At 45.9% G+C, this 20,811-nt stretch overlaps 1 protein-coding gene across 1 annotated transcript in view; it reads left to right on the top strand.

Moving 5' to 3' along the window:
• CELF5 (CUGBP Elav-like family member 5) overlaps positions 1 to 20,811 on the top strand; it is a 428,249-nt gene that overhangs the window by 338,157 nt on the left and 69,281 nt on the right. Inside the window, exons 8-10 of the mRNA XM_078669977.1 lie at positions 2,087 to 2,233; positions 12,541 to 12,606; positions 15,274 to 15,357. Of these exons, the coding sequence (XP_078526103.1) occupies positions 2,087 to 2,233; positions 12,541 to 12,606; positions 15,274 to 15,357 (297 nt within the window). The remainder of the gene's footprint in view (positions 1 to 2,086; positions 2,234 to 12,540; positions 12,607 to 15,273; positions 15,358 to 20,811) is intronic.

Genomic DNA, 20,811 nt, shown 5'->3' with positions numbered 1-20,811 from the left:
TTACTGCAAAGCTATGGTATGTTACTTATGGATTTACTCAGGTGTTTATGCACCTCCAAAAAGAACTGACCTAACTGCCACCTGTGGTGCATCATGGGAGCAGGGGGTCGCCTGCAGGTCTTAAAGGCACGGTACCCCTACTCTAATGCCTTAAAGGCAAGGTGTCAGTTTTCTTTATACTCTGCTGCAGCCTACTGGCATATGCCTGCAATTACACGTTTTTCTATAACAATAAAGCATTGTTGTATGACAAATGTTTACTGCTCTCTTTCTTCCTTAGGGGTTGGGAGAGTATAGCTGCTACTATGCAAACCTATGTAATTTCAGCATCTTTGCCATTTTGGAATTATTTTAGGCTGCATGTATATGTTTTCACATATATATATATATATATATATATATATATATATATATATATATATATATATATATATATATATATATATATATATATATATATATATATATATATATATATATATATATATATATATATATATATGGTCCAGTTGAAGGCATCCACCGAAACGCGTTTACCGTCCTCTTATGTTGCACTAATAGTGTTGAAAATAAAATAAAAATACCTCAAAATTGAAGAAATCGTCTGGATTCCGTCTGTGCTGTGGAGAATCTGGGCTGCTGACAGGAGCCTTGCTGGGTTCTTTTTTTTTAGAATATATGTATATATATATATGTATTTTCTATATGCTCCGGGATCCCGTAAATGGGCGGGATTATTCATAGAGTATGACTTTGATGAGTATACCCCTGAATGAGAACTAGGATTACAGGTAAGTAACTAATCCTTACCGCTAACATTGATTGGTAGAGCTCTAGCTACGTCATTGGTTACAGCCAACATTGATTGGTTGGGCTCCACTGTAATCAACTGGTTGGGCTGCAGGTATTCTACTGTGGTTTGGTTGAAGCGTCAGTGATTTGGTTGAATTTCAGTTACGCTGGATTGGTTGGGTTCCAGCAATAATTGACTGCTGGATTCCAGGACTTGCTGAGACCAGGACTGGAATACCCAATATGCAGAGCTTACTCTCTGCAAGGACAGCGGAGGCTGGAGAATGGAGTTGTACATTATCCAAAGGAGTACCTGAGCCTGGAAGAGTAGGTATAGGCTGGGTAGGAACTGGATAAGATCTGAAAGCTGGAGCCGACTGTGGTCTAAAAGCTAGACAGGAATGAGATACTGGATGCAGAAGACAAAACTAAAGAGAAGAAATGCACTACACAGGCCAGATAAAATGGTGAAAGCAGAAGTAAGAGGAGAAAAAGACCTTTGATATGCTCCTTGAAAAGTGATCTGTCAGCGACAGCTGGAAGAGCGTTTAATAAGACACAAAAAAAGTTATTTGAAAGCCACAGGACGCGCAGATAGACAAACATCAGAGAGGGCAAAAGTACAGGGGCGCGTAGGACCAGAATCCAGGAACAGGGCACTTGGGGATTGTAAGGAATGGGGAAACGACCAAGAGTGACAGAAAACAGGAAGAGCACTCTGGAAAAGTCAAGACATAGATTCCTCACCCTGGGTAACTTAGCTCAGACATTCTACTGCATGCTCAGACTTTAAAAAGTTCACTTTAAAGGGAGATCCATTCTATGCTAGTTTTAAGAATAATACTACAACACCAATTCATGTAGTGCCAGTCGATCTCGTATGGTGATAAATCACAGCACTACAACAAACAGTAACATAACCTGGCCTACTGACCTGATGCCGATTACTCTCTGTTCTTCGTCGCTGCTCTTTACATAGCAGCTTCCGCTAGGGTCTTGACTGCAATGCAGCATGGGCACTGGACTACAAAGATTTTGAATTCACCCGAGTCACATGTGTTTACATTCTAACAGCTGGAGTTTGGGGGTTCATTCCTGGATTGTCTTCTTCTAGGAATCATCACATAGGGTGCTTACGGTGGAGCAATGGGGTTCCTACTAGAATGGCATTGTTAGCCTTTTTTTCCTCTAATGCTGAATTTGACCTCGAGATATGATGAGTATTTCTGCTTTGATTGATTAACCTGCATTCCAGTTATGACTATCACCTCTGTACGTCTTCATTTATACACAGGTTTACACTCGCCTCCAGTCATTGGCACAGCATCGGTACCTGGACTCGTGGCACCGTTGACAAATGGGTTTACCGGGGTGATGCCTTTTCCCAACGGACATCCTGCTCTAGAGACAATATACTCCAATGGCCTTGTGCCTTACCCAGGTACCTGCCAGCCTCAGCAGAGGCATACAGACACTGCTAATCTGTTAGTGCCAACACGAAAACCTCTCCTTCCAACCTTTTCAACATGAAGGCAGAAGTGAATTGTGTTCAAATAGTGTGATGTGGTTTCTCGTTAAACAGCATTATTTGGGGATGCATGATTACAGTGGGGCTTTATAATTTAATATGGGGTGCTGTATAGATTCATGCCTCTACCATATACTGGCTTCTGTCTTTGTCTAGCAGATGGGTACAATATTCCACAACTGTAAAGTTTGAAACTCCTCTTACTGCTGAATGTGCAAACCCAGGGGACCCAATTCATAGGCAAAGTCATAGAGACATTTTTTAATACCTCACACTTTTTCTTGTTTACATCTTTCTGGAATTTTCTAAACTTTTGTAGATTAAACCTGGCAATCTTGCAAAAATCCTAGCTTTTCAGGTGCAATGCGTAAACAGGTTTTAGAATTCTCCAGTATTGGTATCTCTTTATAGATTCACATCCTTGAATCATTCCCCGTCGGCGAAGTGGGAGTCCCACTGTATCATAACAAAACAATGTGCAACAGTATAATAGGAATAACACTGAACCTTTGGTCGTACCAATGCCCTTTTAAAAAAAATAACTAAGTATCTTAGCCGTTAACAAAGTTGTCATCAACAACAACGATGATGGAAGAATCATTTGTGAAGCCGCTAATGTAAATGTCACTGTTGGCATTGTACTCATCGACAAATCCATCGACGACGATGAGGTTACCACCGACATTGATACTGAGGAGATTTTGAAGTTTGCGAGGGGGTGAGCGCCCTTCACAAGATCTATGCCTTTTTTTGGGTGTTACCGTTTTTTAAGACCCCTCGCTGTCCTCATCTGATAGAGGGTATTGTTTAGTTTTAAGTCTCTGGAGCCACAACAACAATCTACCTTCCCCTATCTTTCAACCTTTTTTGGGGGGAAACGGTGCGGCAAATTTTGCAATACCTCACCTTATGCTCCGAATGAAGACAATATATACACTGCTTATGTGAGTCATCAATATGAAGTCGTTTTTCCCACAGGTGTCACAGAATCTAAATAATCCTTTTTTAGATTGGTCTGACATTATGTCTAGTCGGGCTATCAGTTCAAATGTAGATAAAGATGAAGTTAAGAGAAATCTTCTTACAAATTGTGGAAAATGGTGAAAACTGAGCAGAGGTCAGAGACTCCCATCACATGGTACGCGGTAAAAAAAAATCTGAGAAACTTAGCTTCCCTTGGGAGTCTTCTATAGGGTACGGTACCCTGATTGGCTAAAGGTTGGCATTTAGTTCTTGTTTTTTAAAAAGAACATAAATAGGCTATAGAACCAACGGTTCAGTGCTATTTCTTCCTATCATACTGCAGTCCATTGCTTTATTATGACACCGTGGTACTCCCACTTCCACAACAGGGAATGATTCAAGCATGTGAATCTATGAAAGATACCAATACTGGAGAACTACAGTTACAGGTAAGTAACTTCTTTCTTCTATTGTATCAAGTGAAGATATGCCTGTGTATATTTTCATTTTGCATGAGTGAAAAAAAGGGGTGCAAAAGCACTTGCTAACTATTTTTCACTGTACTTCACCATGGGGAAATTATTTTTTATGGTGAAACCCCCTGCTTCTCTTCCAGGGGATACTCATTAATAGTCATAAGCACTGAATTATCTCCGCCCATGAGCGGGAACCCGGAACACATAAACAATATACATATATATGTGTAAATATACCAAAAAGTACATAGTACTAAACTAAATATACACATATACATGTATAAGACCCATAATATGCAGCCTAACATATATACATAGGCTAATAAAGCCAAACTTACACATGTTCTGTAGCATGAAAATATGCTATATATCAATGCAATAAACAGGCATGAGCCTAAAATGCATTCCATAACCATGAAAACCTTTTATTTTCATCAAAGAACCTGTTGTTAACAGTTATTAGCCTAAAAGGCTGCATATGAAAAAATGTCTGTGTACAGAAAATCAGACTGGCACCCTGCCTTTAAGGCCCCAGAGAATCTGCACACGTTGCCTTTAAGGCCTCCAGGAGAACTCTGTTCCCATAATGCCCCACAGGTGACAGTTAGGCCAGTTCTTTTTTCCGGCTTGTTCTGTGAGGAACCTGGAACTTGAGCTCGGCTAACTTTTGAGTTTTTCTGTCAGAAGTTGTTTTTTTCTTGTCTTTTTTGACAATTTACTACTCTAGTGGTGGTTTAATACCTTTTTCTGACTAAACTGTTGGTGTTTTTTAGTCAGAATGCCACCTTTATTTTACAAATGTCCTTCCTGTGGGAAGAAGATGTCAAAAACAGACCCACACTCTGTTAGTGTGGTTTGTCTTCCAGCTTCTCATAAGGTGGAAGAGTGTTATCACTGCCTCAACCTTTCTAATAGGACTTTAAGAGAAAGGGAGAAAATGAGGTTGCTGGGCCTTCTGGAGAGAGAAAGTTGTGGTGAGAAGGGCTCTAAGAGCTTGGTGTCCTCTGCTAAGCCATCTTCTCAACCCAAACGTCGAAGAACAGCTTCTCCTGAAGGTAGAACTAAGAAACATCGACTCCAGGGAGCGTCGCCGTCGAAAAAGGTGCGCTCAGCGTCGAGATCCAGATCACCGTCAGCTTTGTCGGCGTCGAAGAAGGCTCCATCGACGTCGAGGGCGTCGCCGGTGAGGCAAGGTTCAGCGTCTAGACAGTCGCCGTCGAAATCCCTTTCGACGTCGAGACATCTGGTGTCGATTGCAGTAAGGACGACGTCGGGGGTGCAAGGTTCGACGTCGAAGGATCGTAAGAGATCGACGTCGAGGGAAGAGAGGCGTCCGACTCCGAAGGATCGAGTGTCGACGTCGAAGGATCCAGTGTCGATGTCGAGAGAGAGTCATCGGTCGACGTCGAAGGGGAGACGACGGTCGAGGGAGAGACGTAAGTCGTCGTTGTCGAGAAAAAGGTCGGCGTCGAGAGGCGAAGGAAGATCGGCGTCGAAGAGTTAGACGTCGAGACCTAAAAAGAATAGAAGGTCGAGGTCTCCATCGCGACGTAGTTCGACGTCGAAGCATGCTTCGGGCTCGAAGCATGGAGTATCAGAGTCTAGGTCTCCCCACCTGTTGAAAGGTCGGTTTCGAGACTATCAAGACCAGCCTCTCGGACCTCACTTAGGTCTTTGTCGAGGTCAGAAATAAGTCCACAACCTTTAGTGGCGTCTACACCGCAGGGTCAGCAGGACAGGTCTGCGGCGGGTCAAGAGGCAGCGCACCAGGACTCTTCTGTGGTGGCGCATTCTGGCTCAACCTCAGGGCACGTGTCAGATGACAGACAATTGGTGCCCAGACAACGGACTCCATCTGGCTCATCAAAATCTGAGCGGAGTGTAGTCTCCAGAGCCTCCAAGTCTTCAGCAGAGCTGCATATTGTGCAGGTTTCACCTGAGGCTTCACCTGAGCGTGCAGAGCGGCCTCTTAACATGTCACCGAGGTAGCTGGAAAGTCTGAGACATTGGAAGATGCGTCCAGAGGCAGGACTGATGGGGATGAGGGCTCCGGTCCCTCAGACGGAGCTGCATAGAAGATCACGCTCGAAATCCCTAGTGAGAGAGAGATCACGTTCGAGGGAGCGTAGGAGGCAGCGATTGGCAACTCCTCAGAGGCGGCTGAGAACCCCTTCACCATCTTCTACGTCATCTTCGTCCTCTTCAAGGTCTTCATATAGAGACTATTCTCCCACTATATCATCTACTCCACCTTCCAGAGTGTCTCCCGTAGATGATTTGAGCACATTTAATGATGTACTATGTCGTGGGGCGAATAAGTTCAACATCAAGATGGAAGTTCCCCAAGTGACATCGTCAGTCATCTTTGAAACCCTGCATCACAAGACGTCTGGCAGGCCTTTTCTGCCGTTAGTGCCCGGTTTGATAGAACCAGCAATGAGAACAGAACATTCCTGACTCCGGCCACGGTGGGTTCAGGTCCTTCTAGGATTGCAAAAAAGTACAAGGCTCCAGAAGAAGATTCACTATTTTTGCGCTCTGACCCACCCCCAGACTCACTTATTGTGGCGGCTGTCAGAAAATCGTATTCTGCAGCATCTACCTCTTCTGCTCCACCTGAAAAGCATAGCAAGAGTATAGATTCCTTGGGGCGTAGAATGGCTAATACCTCGGGATCGATCATGAGAGTGGCCAGTGCGTCAGCCTTACTGGGCCGCGATGATCGTCTGCTATGGGACTCGGTGGCTCGTTTTGCGGATAAACTCCCTAAGGAAGATCAAAAGGATTTCCTGGAGATTGTGGAAGAAGGCGGACTGGTGGCTAACCAGAGCATTAGCGCGGCTGCTGATTCTGCGGATCTGGCAACGCATGGCTACGCGCACGGTATTTTTGCTAGGCGTTCAGCTTGGCTGCGCCTTACTCTGGCTAAAGCATGAAGCCCAGAGGAAAATAGTGAATTTACCCTTCAATGGTTCGACTCTGTTTGGATCTCATGCTGACGATGAGATGTCCAAGATGAAAGTGGAGTTGGACACTCTTAAGGCCGTAGGTCTTGAAAAGAAGAAAGAAATTAAACGTCGGGGTAATTTTCGTCCCTTTGACAAGAGATCTTTCCAGCAGAGGGGCCAACAGACGAATTGGTCCTCGCAAAACCAAGGCCAGAATCAACAAAGGTCGCAATTCCAACAGCGGCGACCTGGGCGAGGCAGAGGCAATGGAAACAGGCAGCAATCCTCTGCTACCAAGCAGCCTCAAAAACAATGAACGGATGCTTCCTCCACAACCGTGTGCCACTCCGGTTGGAGGAAGTATTGTGCGTTTTCTGGAAGAGTGGAAACAGATCACAAAGGACAGATGGGTGATGGGTATCATTCAGAGTGGGTACCTTTTGAGATTCAAGAAGCCACCCCCTGTCATGCGTCCTCTAAATATGTTACAGTGGAATGTAGAACGTTTACAACAGGAAGCGAACATCCTTCTGAAGAAGAAGGCCATATAACTAGTTCCATCTCAGCAGAGATATCAAGGCCTGTACTCTCGATTTTTTTCTTGTAAAGAAAAAAGGTCCAGCTACGGAGTTCAGACCCATTCTGGATTTGAGACTGTTGAACAAATTCATTCGAAAGGAGAAGTTTCGAATGCTGGCTCTTCATCAGATCTTCCCCCAGTTACATCAGGGGGATTGGATGTGCTCCATCGATCTGAAGGATGCTTATTTTCATATTCCGGTATCCAGAAAACATCGCAAGTTTCTCAGGTTTCAAGTAGCTGCTCATCACTATCAGTACGCAGTACTCCCATTCGGCCTGAGATCAGCTCCCAGAACTTTTTCCAAATGTATGGCGGTAGTTGCGGCTTGTCTTCGAAAGAGACGGATTTTCATATATCCGTACTCAGACGACTGGCTTCTGAAGAGTTCATCCCCATCTCTACTGGAAGAACATCTATCGATATGCCTTCACCTCATGTGCAAGTTGGGTCTTCAAGTCAATTACAAGAAGTCCATAATGAACCCCACCCAGAAGATCCACTACCTGGGTGCTCTACTGGACACGGAAAAAGAAAACGTGTGTCCTTCGGAGGAGAGGTGGTTATCCATCAAGGCGAAGTGTATTCTTCTCCTTCAGTCTGCACATCCGACAGTTCGGCAAGTGTCCTCTCTCCTGGGGTCCATGGCATCGTGCATCTTCATCGTTCCAAACGCACGTTTGCATATGCGTCCTCTACAGCAGTGTCTGGAAGATCAGTGAAAGCAGAGGACGGGTTGCTGGGAGGATCAAATTCATCTCCAACAGTCTGCAACAGATTCCATCCGGTGGTGGATGAAGAAGACACACTTGATGAGGGGAGTTCCTTTTCATCAGGACCCACCAACGCAGACTCTGATCACAGATGCCTCTCTCCAAGGTTGGGGGGCGCATATGGGCCCTCTGCAGGTACAAGGGCTATGGTCAGACTTTGAGAAAGGATATCACATCAATCTGCTCGAACTCAGAGCGGTCCATCTTGCTCTCAAGTCCTTGGCTCCATCTCTACAGACTCGGTCCCTCCTGGTGCAAACAAACAATACAACCACAATGTATTACTTAAACAAGCAGGGGGGTACCAGGTCCAGGACTCTGTCCATAGAAGCCCAGACCATCTGGCATTGGTTGCTAGCACGAGACCTGTCAATAACAGCGGTTCATCTGCCAGGGAGTCTCAACTCACAGGCGGACGACCTCAGCAGAGACTTCGTCGAAGCGCACGACTGGGTTCTCAACGAGGACGTCGCGCACAGCATTTTCCAAGCTTGGGGCACACCAGACATCGATCTGTTCGCAGACGCGGCAAACACAAAATGCCCCGTCTTTGCATCCAGGTTCTCGCAGAGAGGGTCTCAAGGGAATGCCCTTTTGATAGACTGGTGTCAAAACTTGCTGTACGCTTTTCCACCGACTCCGTTGATACCGGCAGTGATCAACTGGATGTACAAGACCGACTCCAGAATGATACTGATTTGCCCAGAGTGGCCACGCCAGTGGTGGTTCCCAGATCTCCTCCAGTTGTCAGAAGTACCACACAGGAGATTGCCTTGTCGCCCGGATCTTCTGTCCAAACAGGAGGGGCGAGTGTTTCATCCCAATCTGCCCTCCCTGCGCTTGGCTGCATGGCTCCTGAAGTCATCCAGTACGGGCACTTGCAGCTGAATACGGAGTGTATGAACATCCTTAAGGAGGCAAAGCGGCCTTCTACAAGACAATCCTACGGATTTAAGTAGAAACGCTTTTACCTTTGGTGTCAGAGTAAGGGTCTTGACCCTGTTTATGGTCAAGAACAGGTGATCTTACCTTATCTGCTTTACCTTGCTGAATCTGGTTTGCAGTTTAGTTCCATCAAAGTCCATCTTGCTGCAATAACTGCTTATAGAAAATCGCCAATACAGATATCTTTCTTTCGGATGCCTGTGGTGAAGGATTTTTTGGAAGGTTTAAGGAAGGTGTATCCTCCAGTCAAGTCTCCTTCTCCACCTTGGGAGCTTAATGTGGTGTTGACCAAGTTAATGGGTTCCCCCTTTGAACCCATACAGAAAGCGTCTTTACAACACTTATCTTGGAAAGTAGCGTTCCTGGTGGCCATCACTTCTGCTCGTAGGGTGAGCGAAATCCAGGCTCTGTGTTGCAAGGAACCGTACACTATTTTTCATGGAAACAGAGTTGTGCTCAGAACTCATCCTGCTTTCCTGCCCAAGGTGGTGTCGGATTTTCATATTAATCAAACCATAACATTGCCTACTTTCTTTCCAAACCCTTCGAGCCCGGCTGAACGGGCTCTACATTCGTTACATCTGAAATGGGTTTTGAAATTTTACTTAGACTGAACAAAGTCTTTGAGGCATACGGACCGTCTGTTTGTGAACTATGGTCTTACGAATACTGGTTTGGCAGCGTCTAAGAGGTCCATTTCTAGATGGATAGTGTCATGTATCCTACTGGCTTATCAGCTAGCCCACAAGTCTTTATCAGGTAGACCTAGGGCACATTCTACGAGGGGGAAAGCTTTCACCACAGCTCTCCTTAGGAATGTGGCTATGTCAGAGATATGTAAAGCAGCTACTTGGCGGTCAGTGCATACGTTTACACGCCATTACTGTCTAGATTCTGATGCGCAGGTTGATGCACAAGTGGGACAAGCATCCCTCAGAAATTTGTTTGCTAATTCTAGCTGAACACTATGGTTTAAAAGTGTGGCTATGCACTTATCTGTTCGCCCGCTTCTTGTGGGTATGAGCTTGCTACTCTATTCAGTGCTTATGACTATTAATGAGTATCCCCTGGAAGAGAAGGATTAGTTACTTACCTGTCATCCTAGTTCTCTTCCAGGGGTATACTCATTAAAGTCATAAGCACCCTCTCACCTTCCCGGGCGAGCAGTAGCATTGAGTTTTCAATAGGTTATTGTTGTAAATGTTTTAATGTGCAGATTCCTGCTAAGCCTATGGTGCCGTACAAAAGAACTGGCCTAACTGTCACCTGTGGGGCATTATGGGAACAGAGTTCTCCTGGAGGCCTTAAAGGCAAAGTGTGCAGATTCTCTGGGGCCTTAAAGGCAGGGTGCCAGTCTGATTCTCTGTACACAGACATTTTTTCATATGCAGCCTTTTAGGCTTGATGAAAATAAAAGGTTTTCATGGTTATGGAATGCATTTTAGGCTCATGCCTGTTTATTGCATTGATATATAGCATATTTCCATGCTACAGAACATGTGTAAGTTTGGCTTTATTAGCCTATGTATATATGTTAGGCTGCATATTATGGGTCCTATACATGTATATGTGTATATTTAGTTTAGTACTATGTACTTTTTGGTATATTTACACAAATATATGTATATTGTTTATGTGTTCCGGGTTCCCGCTCATGGGCGTAGATAATTCAGTGCTTATGACTTTAATGAGTATACCCCTGGAAGAGAACTAGGATTACAGGTAAGTAACTAATCCTTCCCACCCCCCTCCAATTGTGGGTATCTTCCCTTGCACTTCTTGCCCTGAAAAGGGTTTACTTCTGTTGTGTCAGGAATAAATCTCCAAAACTCCGCTAGGCAAGAAATGCTGTGCCCACCGACATGTACGTTTTTGGGTGGGCACAAACTTACAGAGCACTCCCACCATGGAACAAGCATTTTTTGTCACAGAAGGAGATTTACTAATATTGAAACCAATCTTAATGCATGTTTTAATATAAGTGCCATGCTGACATGTGAATTATAAAGACATCTTGAATTCATAAAAGAGGTATTTGCACATGCAAGTTAACCATATAAGTAGCCTCTGCAAATGGACTCCTGGAACATCCCACCCAGGTTGCTTTTGGCTCTGCCCAGTCCATTATGTGGGTGTTGGAGAGTGAGTGGCTCCTGTTTCTGGTAGATTTTCATGATGAGATTAATGAGTTAGTTTGTGGAGCAGAGTTAAGACGGGGTAATGCAAACATTCTAGGCTACTCTTTTCTATAGTAGGATATTTTGGTTCAGGGGTGCAGCGCTCTCGCCAGAGAAGGGTAATTTCTCTCGTAGGAGATTTCTATGTATACTAATAAACTCTTCAATAGTCCAGCCCACGTGCTGGGACCCCGGAGCACTTCTTCTCGATATATCTTCTTAAATCGATATTCTTCACCTTTCTTCAGGCAGGCCTGTAAAGACACTTAAGAGAGAGATAGAGACACATAATGCAGCATAAGTGCACTGGCTACAATGGCCAAAGTCTTCATTCTGAAGTGAAAAAGGAGCCAGTGCACTATAGTTGAAGGAATTTGAAATGTTTTACGGACAGAATGACTCCTTCACAAAACCCTTTTTCATGATAGAGCTGAATGAGAGTGGGGCAGAGTTGCCTCATAGGCTTCCATTATATGGCTCAAAAATAGAGGCTGTGCCTTTAAGAATCCATAGGCCACCAGTATCCCATCATGCACAGGTGGTGGCAATTACTTCAGTTCTTTTTGAAGGCAGTGTGAGACCTATGCAGACTGTCTGGACACCTCTGTCCATTCCACCAGGGAGGAGGGAAATACCCCTACGAGAGAACTGGAGTTACAGGTAAGAAACTGTTCCTTCTGGTATAGCCAACCCGTAGGAAGATGTAGGGGCAAGGTGTTGTTTTGTACGTTCAAGTATCATTTAGCGCCTTGAAGTACTGCATATTAGAATGACTAACCATCTTTTCATGGGTTTGGTTGTTTTACAAGTAAAACACAGAGAGGTGCAGATGGACGCTGAAAAGCAACCAAGCGAGCATGGAACGGGGGGAGCCATAATTTAGAATCTTTATAAAAGAGAGAACAGAACAGAGCATGTAACAGTGCGATGGAGAGCTACATGGACTTTCAGAAGGGGACCCACCTTATGCAAATCAGTCTTCACCCTGCTCCAAGGGTTACAAGTTCAGCCTGAAATGGTAGGCCAGGTCCTCTTTGGAAAGGCGACACAAGCAACCTCAGGCTTGGTCTGGCCCTGTTGGGCCTTTCCAGTGTAGTTGAGTTCTGTGACACCGCACATGTGGGGCTTCACATGTGGACAAACCCTTACCATTTAAGGTAACTCACATAGGAGCAGAAAAACGTCCTGAAAACATTGGAGATGCACCAATGTCAGTAAGCACTGGATCAGCACTGTTTCAGAGTTTTAGTGTCTCAATTTGATCTCGATAAGGGTGTGGGTACGCGAACTCTTAGCCACAGTCTATACATTTTACAATTTAATTCTCTAACTCCTATTTTTCCTCTCCCTTCTTTCAGCTCAAAGTCCCTCGTTAACAGCAGAGACGATACATCCAGCGTTTGCGGGCTTGCAGCAGTACGCAGGTACCATTAGCCCTTTCATGCAGGGTTTTCTTATTGATGGGTGTAGAATTGGCTAGGCCCTAGTGGCTGCAGGGCATGTGCAATCGCAAAGAGGCTGGTTTCTAATTGAAATTAGGATGCAGTTATGGATAGACTGAGTGTTGAACACCCCGAGCAGAGTCTGATAGCAGTTACAATGCAACTCGGCCATTATGGAGCACACATGATCGACAGATTAAGCAACTAGGAATGTAATATCATCTTAACACCTTCAATGCTACAGGAGATTTTCCTCCTGTGCTGAATGATCTGTAAATCCATTGTTCATGACGAGCTCAGCTCGTCATAAGCACACAACCAGTGTACTGCATGACGAGCTGAGCTCGTCATGAGCATGGAAGGGGTTAAACAATGCTGAAACCTTGACCAAACTTGGAGGGCATGCCTCTGACACAGTGATAGAGAATGCATTAGCTTCTAAAACACTACCCAAAGTAGAACCATTGAGAGAGTGTCATTGGATATGCAATAGCATCTCCATCCGCTGGCAAAGATACTGGTTCAAGAGGAAGGAAGAGCCATGAATAGGCATGTCTAATGTGCACCATTTGGATGTAATGTTTAAAAAACAATATATATATATTTTTCATGAAACAGCGTCTCTGTCGCCTGACAGATACTGATCCAAGATGGAGGATGGCCATGAAGAGGTTCTCATGGGACATCTAAAGGCGCCTCTGTCTCCTGACACATACTGATCCAAGATGGAGGATGGGCCATGAAGATGTTGCCATGACGTGCAATAGTTTCTCTGTCTCCTGACGGAAACTGATCCAAGGTGGAGGATGAGCCATGGAGAGGTGGTCAAGAGACATGCAATGGCTCCTCTGTCTCCTGAAGGATACTGATCCAAAATAGAGGCTGAGCCATGAAGGGGTTTTCATGGGTCTTGCAATGGCCTCTCTGTCTCCTGAAGGATACTGATCCAAAATAGAGGCTGAGCCATGAAGGGGTTTTCATGGGTCTTGCAATGGCCTCTCTGTCTCCTGAAGGATACTGATCCAAAATAGAGGCTGAGCCATGAAGGGGTTTTCATGGGTCTTGCAATGGTCTCTCCGTCTCCTGACGGATACTGATCCAAGATGGAGGATGAGCCATGAAGTGGTTTTCATGGGTCTTGCAATGGCCTCTCTGTCTCCTGACGGATACTGATCCAAGATGGAGATGAGCCTCTGGAGGATCTTCATGGAATGTCCAAGAGCCTCATTATCCACTGAGAGACCTACTAGTCCAAGAAGGAGAACAGGCCATTGGGAGATTGTCGTGAGACATGCAGCTGCCTCTCCATCTGCTGATGTGGAGATTGGTCCCAGACGGACTAAACTATTAACAGTTGCAGCCAGTTTTATGAATTGAGAAAAGCACTGTGAAAAACCTCAAAGTCATGGGTCAAATGGGTTTCCCACATACAAGTACCGGGAAACATCCTTTACAACGCAACTTTTACCACGCAGTGCCTTTACGATGCAACTTTTACAACGCAAACCATTACAGCGCATTGCGCTGGGGGGCGCTCTAGGATAGGGAATAGGTTTAATTTACTATCCAACACCTTCCCTACTATCCACGGGGACTGGAGTTGGAATAGTAAATTTAACTATTCACTATCCAGCGCTCCAAAGCACTATGCGTTGTAAAGGCATGCATTGTAAAAACAGCATTGTAAAGGCATGCGATGTAAAAGCATGCGTTGTAATGTCATACATCCACAAGTACCTCATGCAATTTGAAATCGTTCTGAAACATTTCTTAAAAGGCCCTGAATATTTTACCCGCTTTTCTAATGTAAGAGCCAGGTGGCTACCATAAGAATGACAGATGCTCTAAAGAGTTGGACTTTCAGAACTGTGAAATTCACCTTTCTTCTCAGAAGTACAGTCAGCGGGTGAGAGGGACAGCGGATAGTGTGACGTGACTGTAGCTGGGTCTACTTGCTGACTGAGATTCCTAGAAAGATGCTTCTGGAACACAAGTTGCATGTTAAAAAAGATAAGGGGGCATATTTACAAAGACTTAACGCCACCAGAACATCACATTTTGCGACGATTGTTGGCGTTAACTCCTTCGCCTTATTTACAAGGTGGCATTAAGCCACTTAATGTGGCTTAACACTGCTGTGTAAATAATACTCCTATTCACGCAGCACTAAGCGTGAACGCAGCGTGCAATGGGTGTTACAGTGGGCATTCCACTGCAAAACCCATTGCTTTTACAAGACAGGTGCAGCTCCAAAAGTAAGGCCAGGAAATTTCTGGTCTGAAACAGGCAATACAAGGATAAATGTCTTATTTCCCCTCGTATACTGTTCTTTCAACATGTGATAGAGCAAATCGCCTGTTAAGATTGTTTACGGGCAGGAAGGTGTCCCTTCCTGCACATAAACAATCCCCCCCTGCAGCACATGCACCCTTGCAACAAGGCACTAGGGGAAATCCAGGGGTGGCCCATATTTTGTTAAATACGGCGCATCCCTGCATTTTAAAACTGTCGGAGCGAGGCATACCAGTTTTGGAGTAACACCGCACTCCTCCAGTTTTTCGTAAAAATGTCACAAGGCGCGAGAGCTCTTTCAATGAATTTCCAGACTCATTACAAAATGACATTTGTTTCTTCTCCATTCTTGCACAGCCATTTATCCAACCGCTGCCCTGACGCCGGTGGCCCAGGCCGTCCCACAAGGCCCCCCCGTCCTTCAGCATCAGCAGAGAGAAGGTGAGTCTCACACAAGTCACCTCCCATTCCAAACTCCTAATGCAAAAAAAACAAAGCATTGATACACACATTTATTTGGAATGAAAAGACCCTCTAATCCCTAGCAGGAAACCTGGCTTCTCTTCCAGGGGACACTCATCAATATTCATAAGCACTGAATAGTCCCTCCCACGTGCGGGACCCCGGAGCAATAGCCAATAATATGCATATATCTACATATATATATATAAAAACATATAAATACACATAAACTACCCATATATATATAGATATTATACATATACATATGCAGCCTGAAAAATACCATACTAGGCTCAAAACTGCCATTATTGCATGTAAAACTTTTACATTTGCTAAATAAAGACATATACCTTACATTATAAGATAATGTAAAGAAGAAACACTGCCCTGGGTTTCTTTGAAAACCACAACCTTTATTTTCAAAGGTAAAATCAGGCAGGATCATAGAGGCAGATTTAGCCTAGATAGGCTCCATAGTAACAACTGAAAAACTTGGCGCCGTGCCTTTAAGACCTCCATGAGCCTCCAGGCTCCCATCATGCACCACAGGTGACAGTTAGGGCAGTTCTTTTTCCGGCTCCTTCTGTGAGGATCCTGGAGCATTGAACTCGCCAGTTTGTGATATTTTATCACTTTCTACTGGTATTTCTCAAATTTTTTCGTCTTTACTCGACGTCTTTAGTCATTGTTTGACTAATTCAACAATTTTTTCCTGGTTTTTGACTATTTTTCCAGTCATAATGCTGGCCTTATTTGTTAAGTGTCCCGCCTGTGGTAAAAAAATGGCCAAGACAGACCCTCATTCGGTCTGTGTAGCTTGTCTACCATCTTCTCACAAGCCAGAACTCTGCTACCACTGCAGTAAGTTGTCTAACAGAACTCTCAGGGAGAGAGAGAAGAGCAGGCTTCAGTCCCTGCATGACAGGAGATACTGTGAGTGGAATAGAAGATTTTCATTCCAAGAAGCCTTCTTCTCAGCACAAAGAGCGCAAAGACAAAGGGGAGAAGAGAAAACATCGATCTCCTACCACGTCGAGGGACAGATCTTCTTCTAAGGTACCTTTGTGCTCTAAAGCGGCTTTGAAATCACTGTCGCGACGACCGTCGACGTCGAAACATCCCTCGCCGTCGAAGAAGATTTCGCCGTCGAAGCAAGGTTAGAAACGGCGTAGGCGGTCCAGGTCTGGCTCCCCTACGACTGCAAGAGGGCGGGACTCGACGTCGTCTCATCGACGTCGACGGTCGCCGCCGAGAGGCTCGGAACATAAGTCAAGGTCGCCGTCGAGGGGTGCCATGATGTCGACATCGAACCGGCCAGTAGAGGTTTTCAACGTCGAAGAGCCCAAGTCATTTGGCGTTGAGACACACGACGCCGAGAAGACCATCGCCATCGAGGCGCACGACGTCGACGCCTAAGAGACCATCGCCGTCGAGGAAGTCGCCGCCGAGACGATCGCCGCCGAGGAAGTCGCCGCCGAGGAAGTCGCCGCCGAGACGATCGCCGTCGAGGAGGTCGACACCTAGGAGGTCGCTGTCGAGGAGATCGCCGTTGAGGAGATCGCCGTCGAGGAGGTCGCAGTCGGCGTCTCCTGCAGCTAAGAGGCCTAGGACGGTGTCTAAAGACCGGTCTAAGGTTCCTGCTGTGTCTTCTGCGAGTTCTTCCTCCCCTGGACTACAGATTGTGCAGATCTCTCCAGAGCCCTCGAGAGCACCTTCACCTATTCAGCCAGCGACGAATATCTCGCCACGATGGCTGGGGGAGATTAGAGAGTGGAAGATATGAAGGATTAATCTTCCAAGATCGTATTCCAGGTCACCTGTGTCGGCAAGACCTGCTTCGAGATCAAGATCGCCCCCAAGACAGTTGGTGCGTTCTCCAAAAAGACGTGAGCGTACTCCTCCGAGAAAATCCCCGTCGGTGAGGAGGCGTTCTTCACCCTCTTCTAGATCATCACGTCGCCATTATTCGAGGAGGCGCGATACTAGATCCTCGACAAGGTCTACAAATTTGAAGAGGGGATATTCACCGACACTGTCGTCAACTCCTCCGAGTAGGATATCACCGATTGATGACGTGATTACCTTTAATGAGGTTCTCTGTCGTGGAGCGGCTAAGCTCATTATCGAAATGCTGGTCTCTACCACCAAGACAACGGTCATTTAAGAAACGTTGCATCAACAGCTAACGTCAAGGCCCTTACTTCCTCTGGTACCAGGTCTGTTGGAGCCTGCGCAGCACAAGTTCTTGACTCCAGCAGCTTTGGGAGCGGTTCCTTCTCGGATCGCTAAGAAGTATAATGCACCGGACAATGATCCGTTCTTTCTGAGGGCTGAGCCAAACCCAGATTCTGTGATTGTCTCAGCGGCACGCAAGAATCAAACAGGAGTGGCGTCATCTTCTGTGCCGCCGGATAAGGACAGTAAGGCTATGGACTCAGTAGGGAAGAGAATGTGTGCCACCTCTGCTTCCTACATGAAAGTCGACAGCGCTTCTGCTTTGCTGGGTCGCTATGACCGCGCACTATGGGACTCCATGTCTCGTTTAGCAGAAAAGCTTCCTAAAGAAGACAAACACGACTTTCTTGAGATCTTACACGAAGGTGGGCTAGTGGCTAATCAGGTGATTAGTGCAGCCACTGATGCTTCTGATTTATCTACGCATGGCTACGCACATGGACTCTGCGCCAGGAGCTCAGCTTGGTTGAGGCTCACGGGTCTTAAGCCTGAGGCACAACACCGGATTCTTAATCTTCCTTTTAATGGAACATTGCTCTTCGGATCTCATGCTGACGATGAGATGTCGCGAATGAAGACAGAACTTGATACAGTGAGAGCTGTTGGTCTGGAGAAAAGGAAGGATTTTAAGAAAAAATACCGTTCGTACGACAGGAGACAGAACCAGCAGAGGGTTCAAACCCCTCAATGGTCATCTCAGCAGAATCAGGGAAGATCTCAGTTATCCCAGCGTCGTCCTGGTAGAGGAAGAGGTGGCATTTCCAGGCAGTCTGCACCTGGAAACAAGCAACAGCAATAAAAGCAGTAAGTTTTTGCTTCCCCTGAGCCCGTTACCCACTCCGGTGGGGGGAAGTGTTCGTATTTGCCTGGAAGAGTGGACAAACATCACACTGGACAAATGGGTTCTGAATATTGTAAAGAATGGATATTCCATCAGATTCAAGTCCCCTCCACCTTCCATTCCTCCTCAAAAGACTGTGACCCATCAAATTCATCTTTTGAGACAAGAGGTGTCTGCCTGAATCCTAAAGAATGCCATCGAGGAGGTCCCAAAGACACAGCGTCGACAAGGCATTTACTCCCGATACTTTTTATTTCCAAAGAAAGGTCCAAACAAGGAGTTCAGGCCCATACTAGATCTCAGGCGTCTCAACCTATTCATTCGGCGAGAAAAGTTCAGAATGCTGGCATTACATCAAATAATTCCACTTATGCATCAAGGGGACTGGATGTGTTCCATAGATCTTCAAGATGCTTATTTTCACATCCCCATTGCCTCAAAGCATCGGACATTTCTAAGGTTTTGCATCCAAAACAGCCATTTCCAATTCACAGTTTTGCCCTTCGGGCTAAAGTCAGCTCCTCACACCTTTTCAAAGTGCATGGCAGTCGTAGCGGCTTTCCTAAGGAAGAGGCACATCTTCATCTACCCCTACCTAGACGATTGGCTGCTAAAGAGTGCGTCTCCGATTCTGCTTCAGCAACATCTCACGTTCTGCATACATCAGCTGCGGAGACTTGGCCTACACGTAAACTTCAAAAAGTCTATCCTCAATCCCACGCAGAGGATACACTATCTGGGCGCACTTCTGGATTCAAAGGATGCAAAAGCATATCCTTCGGAGGAGAGACTATCCTCCATTCTCCTCAAGTGTCAAACTCTACTGAAGACTCCTCGACCCACAGCCAAACAGATCTTGTCTCCTCTAGGGTCCATGGCTTCTTGTATTTTCCTCGTTCCAAAGGCCAGGCTGCACATGAGACCTCTACAGCAGTCTCTGGAGGATCAGTGGTCCCAGTTTTCAAATCATTGGGAGGACAAACTGTCAATACCCTTATCAGTACGGATCTCCATTCGATGGTGGATGCAGCGGAGTCATCTGGTAGTGGGAGTGCCTTTCCAAGAGGACATGCCCAGACAATCGCTGGTGACAGATGCGTCGCTGCAGGGATGGGGCGCTCATCTGGGATCGCTTCAAGTTCAAGGAGTGTGGTCAGAAAAAGAAAGACTGTATCATATAAACATGTTGGAACTCAGAGCTGTCCACCTAGCTCTCAAGGCTTTCTTTCCCGTGATCAAGACATCCTCCCTGCTTGTTCAAACGGACAACACAACAACGATTTACTATCTGAACAAGCAGGGCGGAACGAGATCCAGACCTCTGTCGCTCGAAGCGCAAGCAATCTGGAGATGGCTTCAAGCTCGGGGTATGAGAATATCGGCGGTCCATCTGCCGGGTGTCCTCAACATCCAAGTAGACGACCTAAGCAGACACTTCGCAGAAGCACACGACTGGGTCTTAAAAGAAGAAGTGATAAGAGATGTCTTCCAGGCCTGGGGGACACCAGAAATCGATCTCTTTGCGGACTCCGAAAACGCAAAATGCTGCGTCTTCGCGTCTGGATACCCACAACGAGGATCCAAGGGGAATGCTCTATGGATGGACTGGTCAGAGACATTACTCTACGCTTTTCCACCGATTCCACTCATTCCCTTGGTGATCAAGAAACTGTACAAGTCCAAGACAGAGATGATCCTAGTGGCTCCAGATTGGCCTCGCCAGTGGTGGTACCCGATCTCCTGGATCTGTCCAAAGTACCGCACAGGAGGCTGCCTTGCTGTCCGGATCTGCTGACCAGAGAGAACGGCAGGGTGTTCCACCCCAACCTGCCATCCCTGAAGCTGGCAGTGTGGCTCCTGAGTTCGTACAATATGGACATTTAGGCCTCTCGCAGGACAGTTTGCACATTTTGAGAGAGGCGAGGAGAGCTTCTACAAGAAAGTCGTATGCTTTCAAGTGGAAGCGTTTTTTCATGTGGTGTGCTGCTGAAGGTCATGACCCTATTCGAGGTCAAGAACAGGTACTGTTACCATACTTACTTTCTTTGGCCAAAGCAGGTTTACAGTATTCCTCTATAAAGGTCCATCTGGCAGCAATTACAGCATATCTAAAGTCCCCCACTCAGGTTTCTTTCTTTCAAATGCCAGTTGTGAAGGATTTTCTGGAGGGTCTCAAGAAAGTGTATCCTCCGGTGAGGGCTCCCTCTCCTCCTTGGGAGCTTAATGTGGTTTTGTCCAAATTGATGGGCCCTCCATTCGAACCTATTCATAAGGCTTCCCTTCAACATCTGTCATGGAAGGTGGCCTTCCTAGTAGCTATCACTTCTGCGCGCAGAGTGAGCGAGATACAGGCTTTT

The sequence above is a fragment of the Lissotriton helveticus genome, chromosome 12 (assembly GCF_964261635.1).
Source record: "Lissotriton helveticus chromosome 12, aLisHel1.1, whole genome shotgun sequence".
NCBI classification, from domain to species: Eukaryota; Metazoa; Chordata; class Amphibia; order Caudata; family Salamandridae; genus Lissotriton; species Lissotriton helveticus.
Note: the sequence above shows the minus strand (reverse complement) of the source record. Positions and strands in the feature narration are given on the sequence as shown.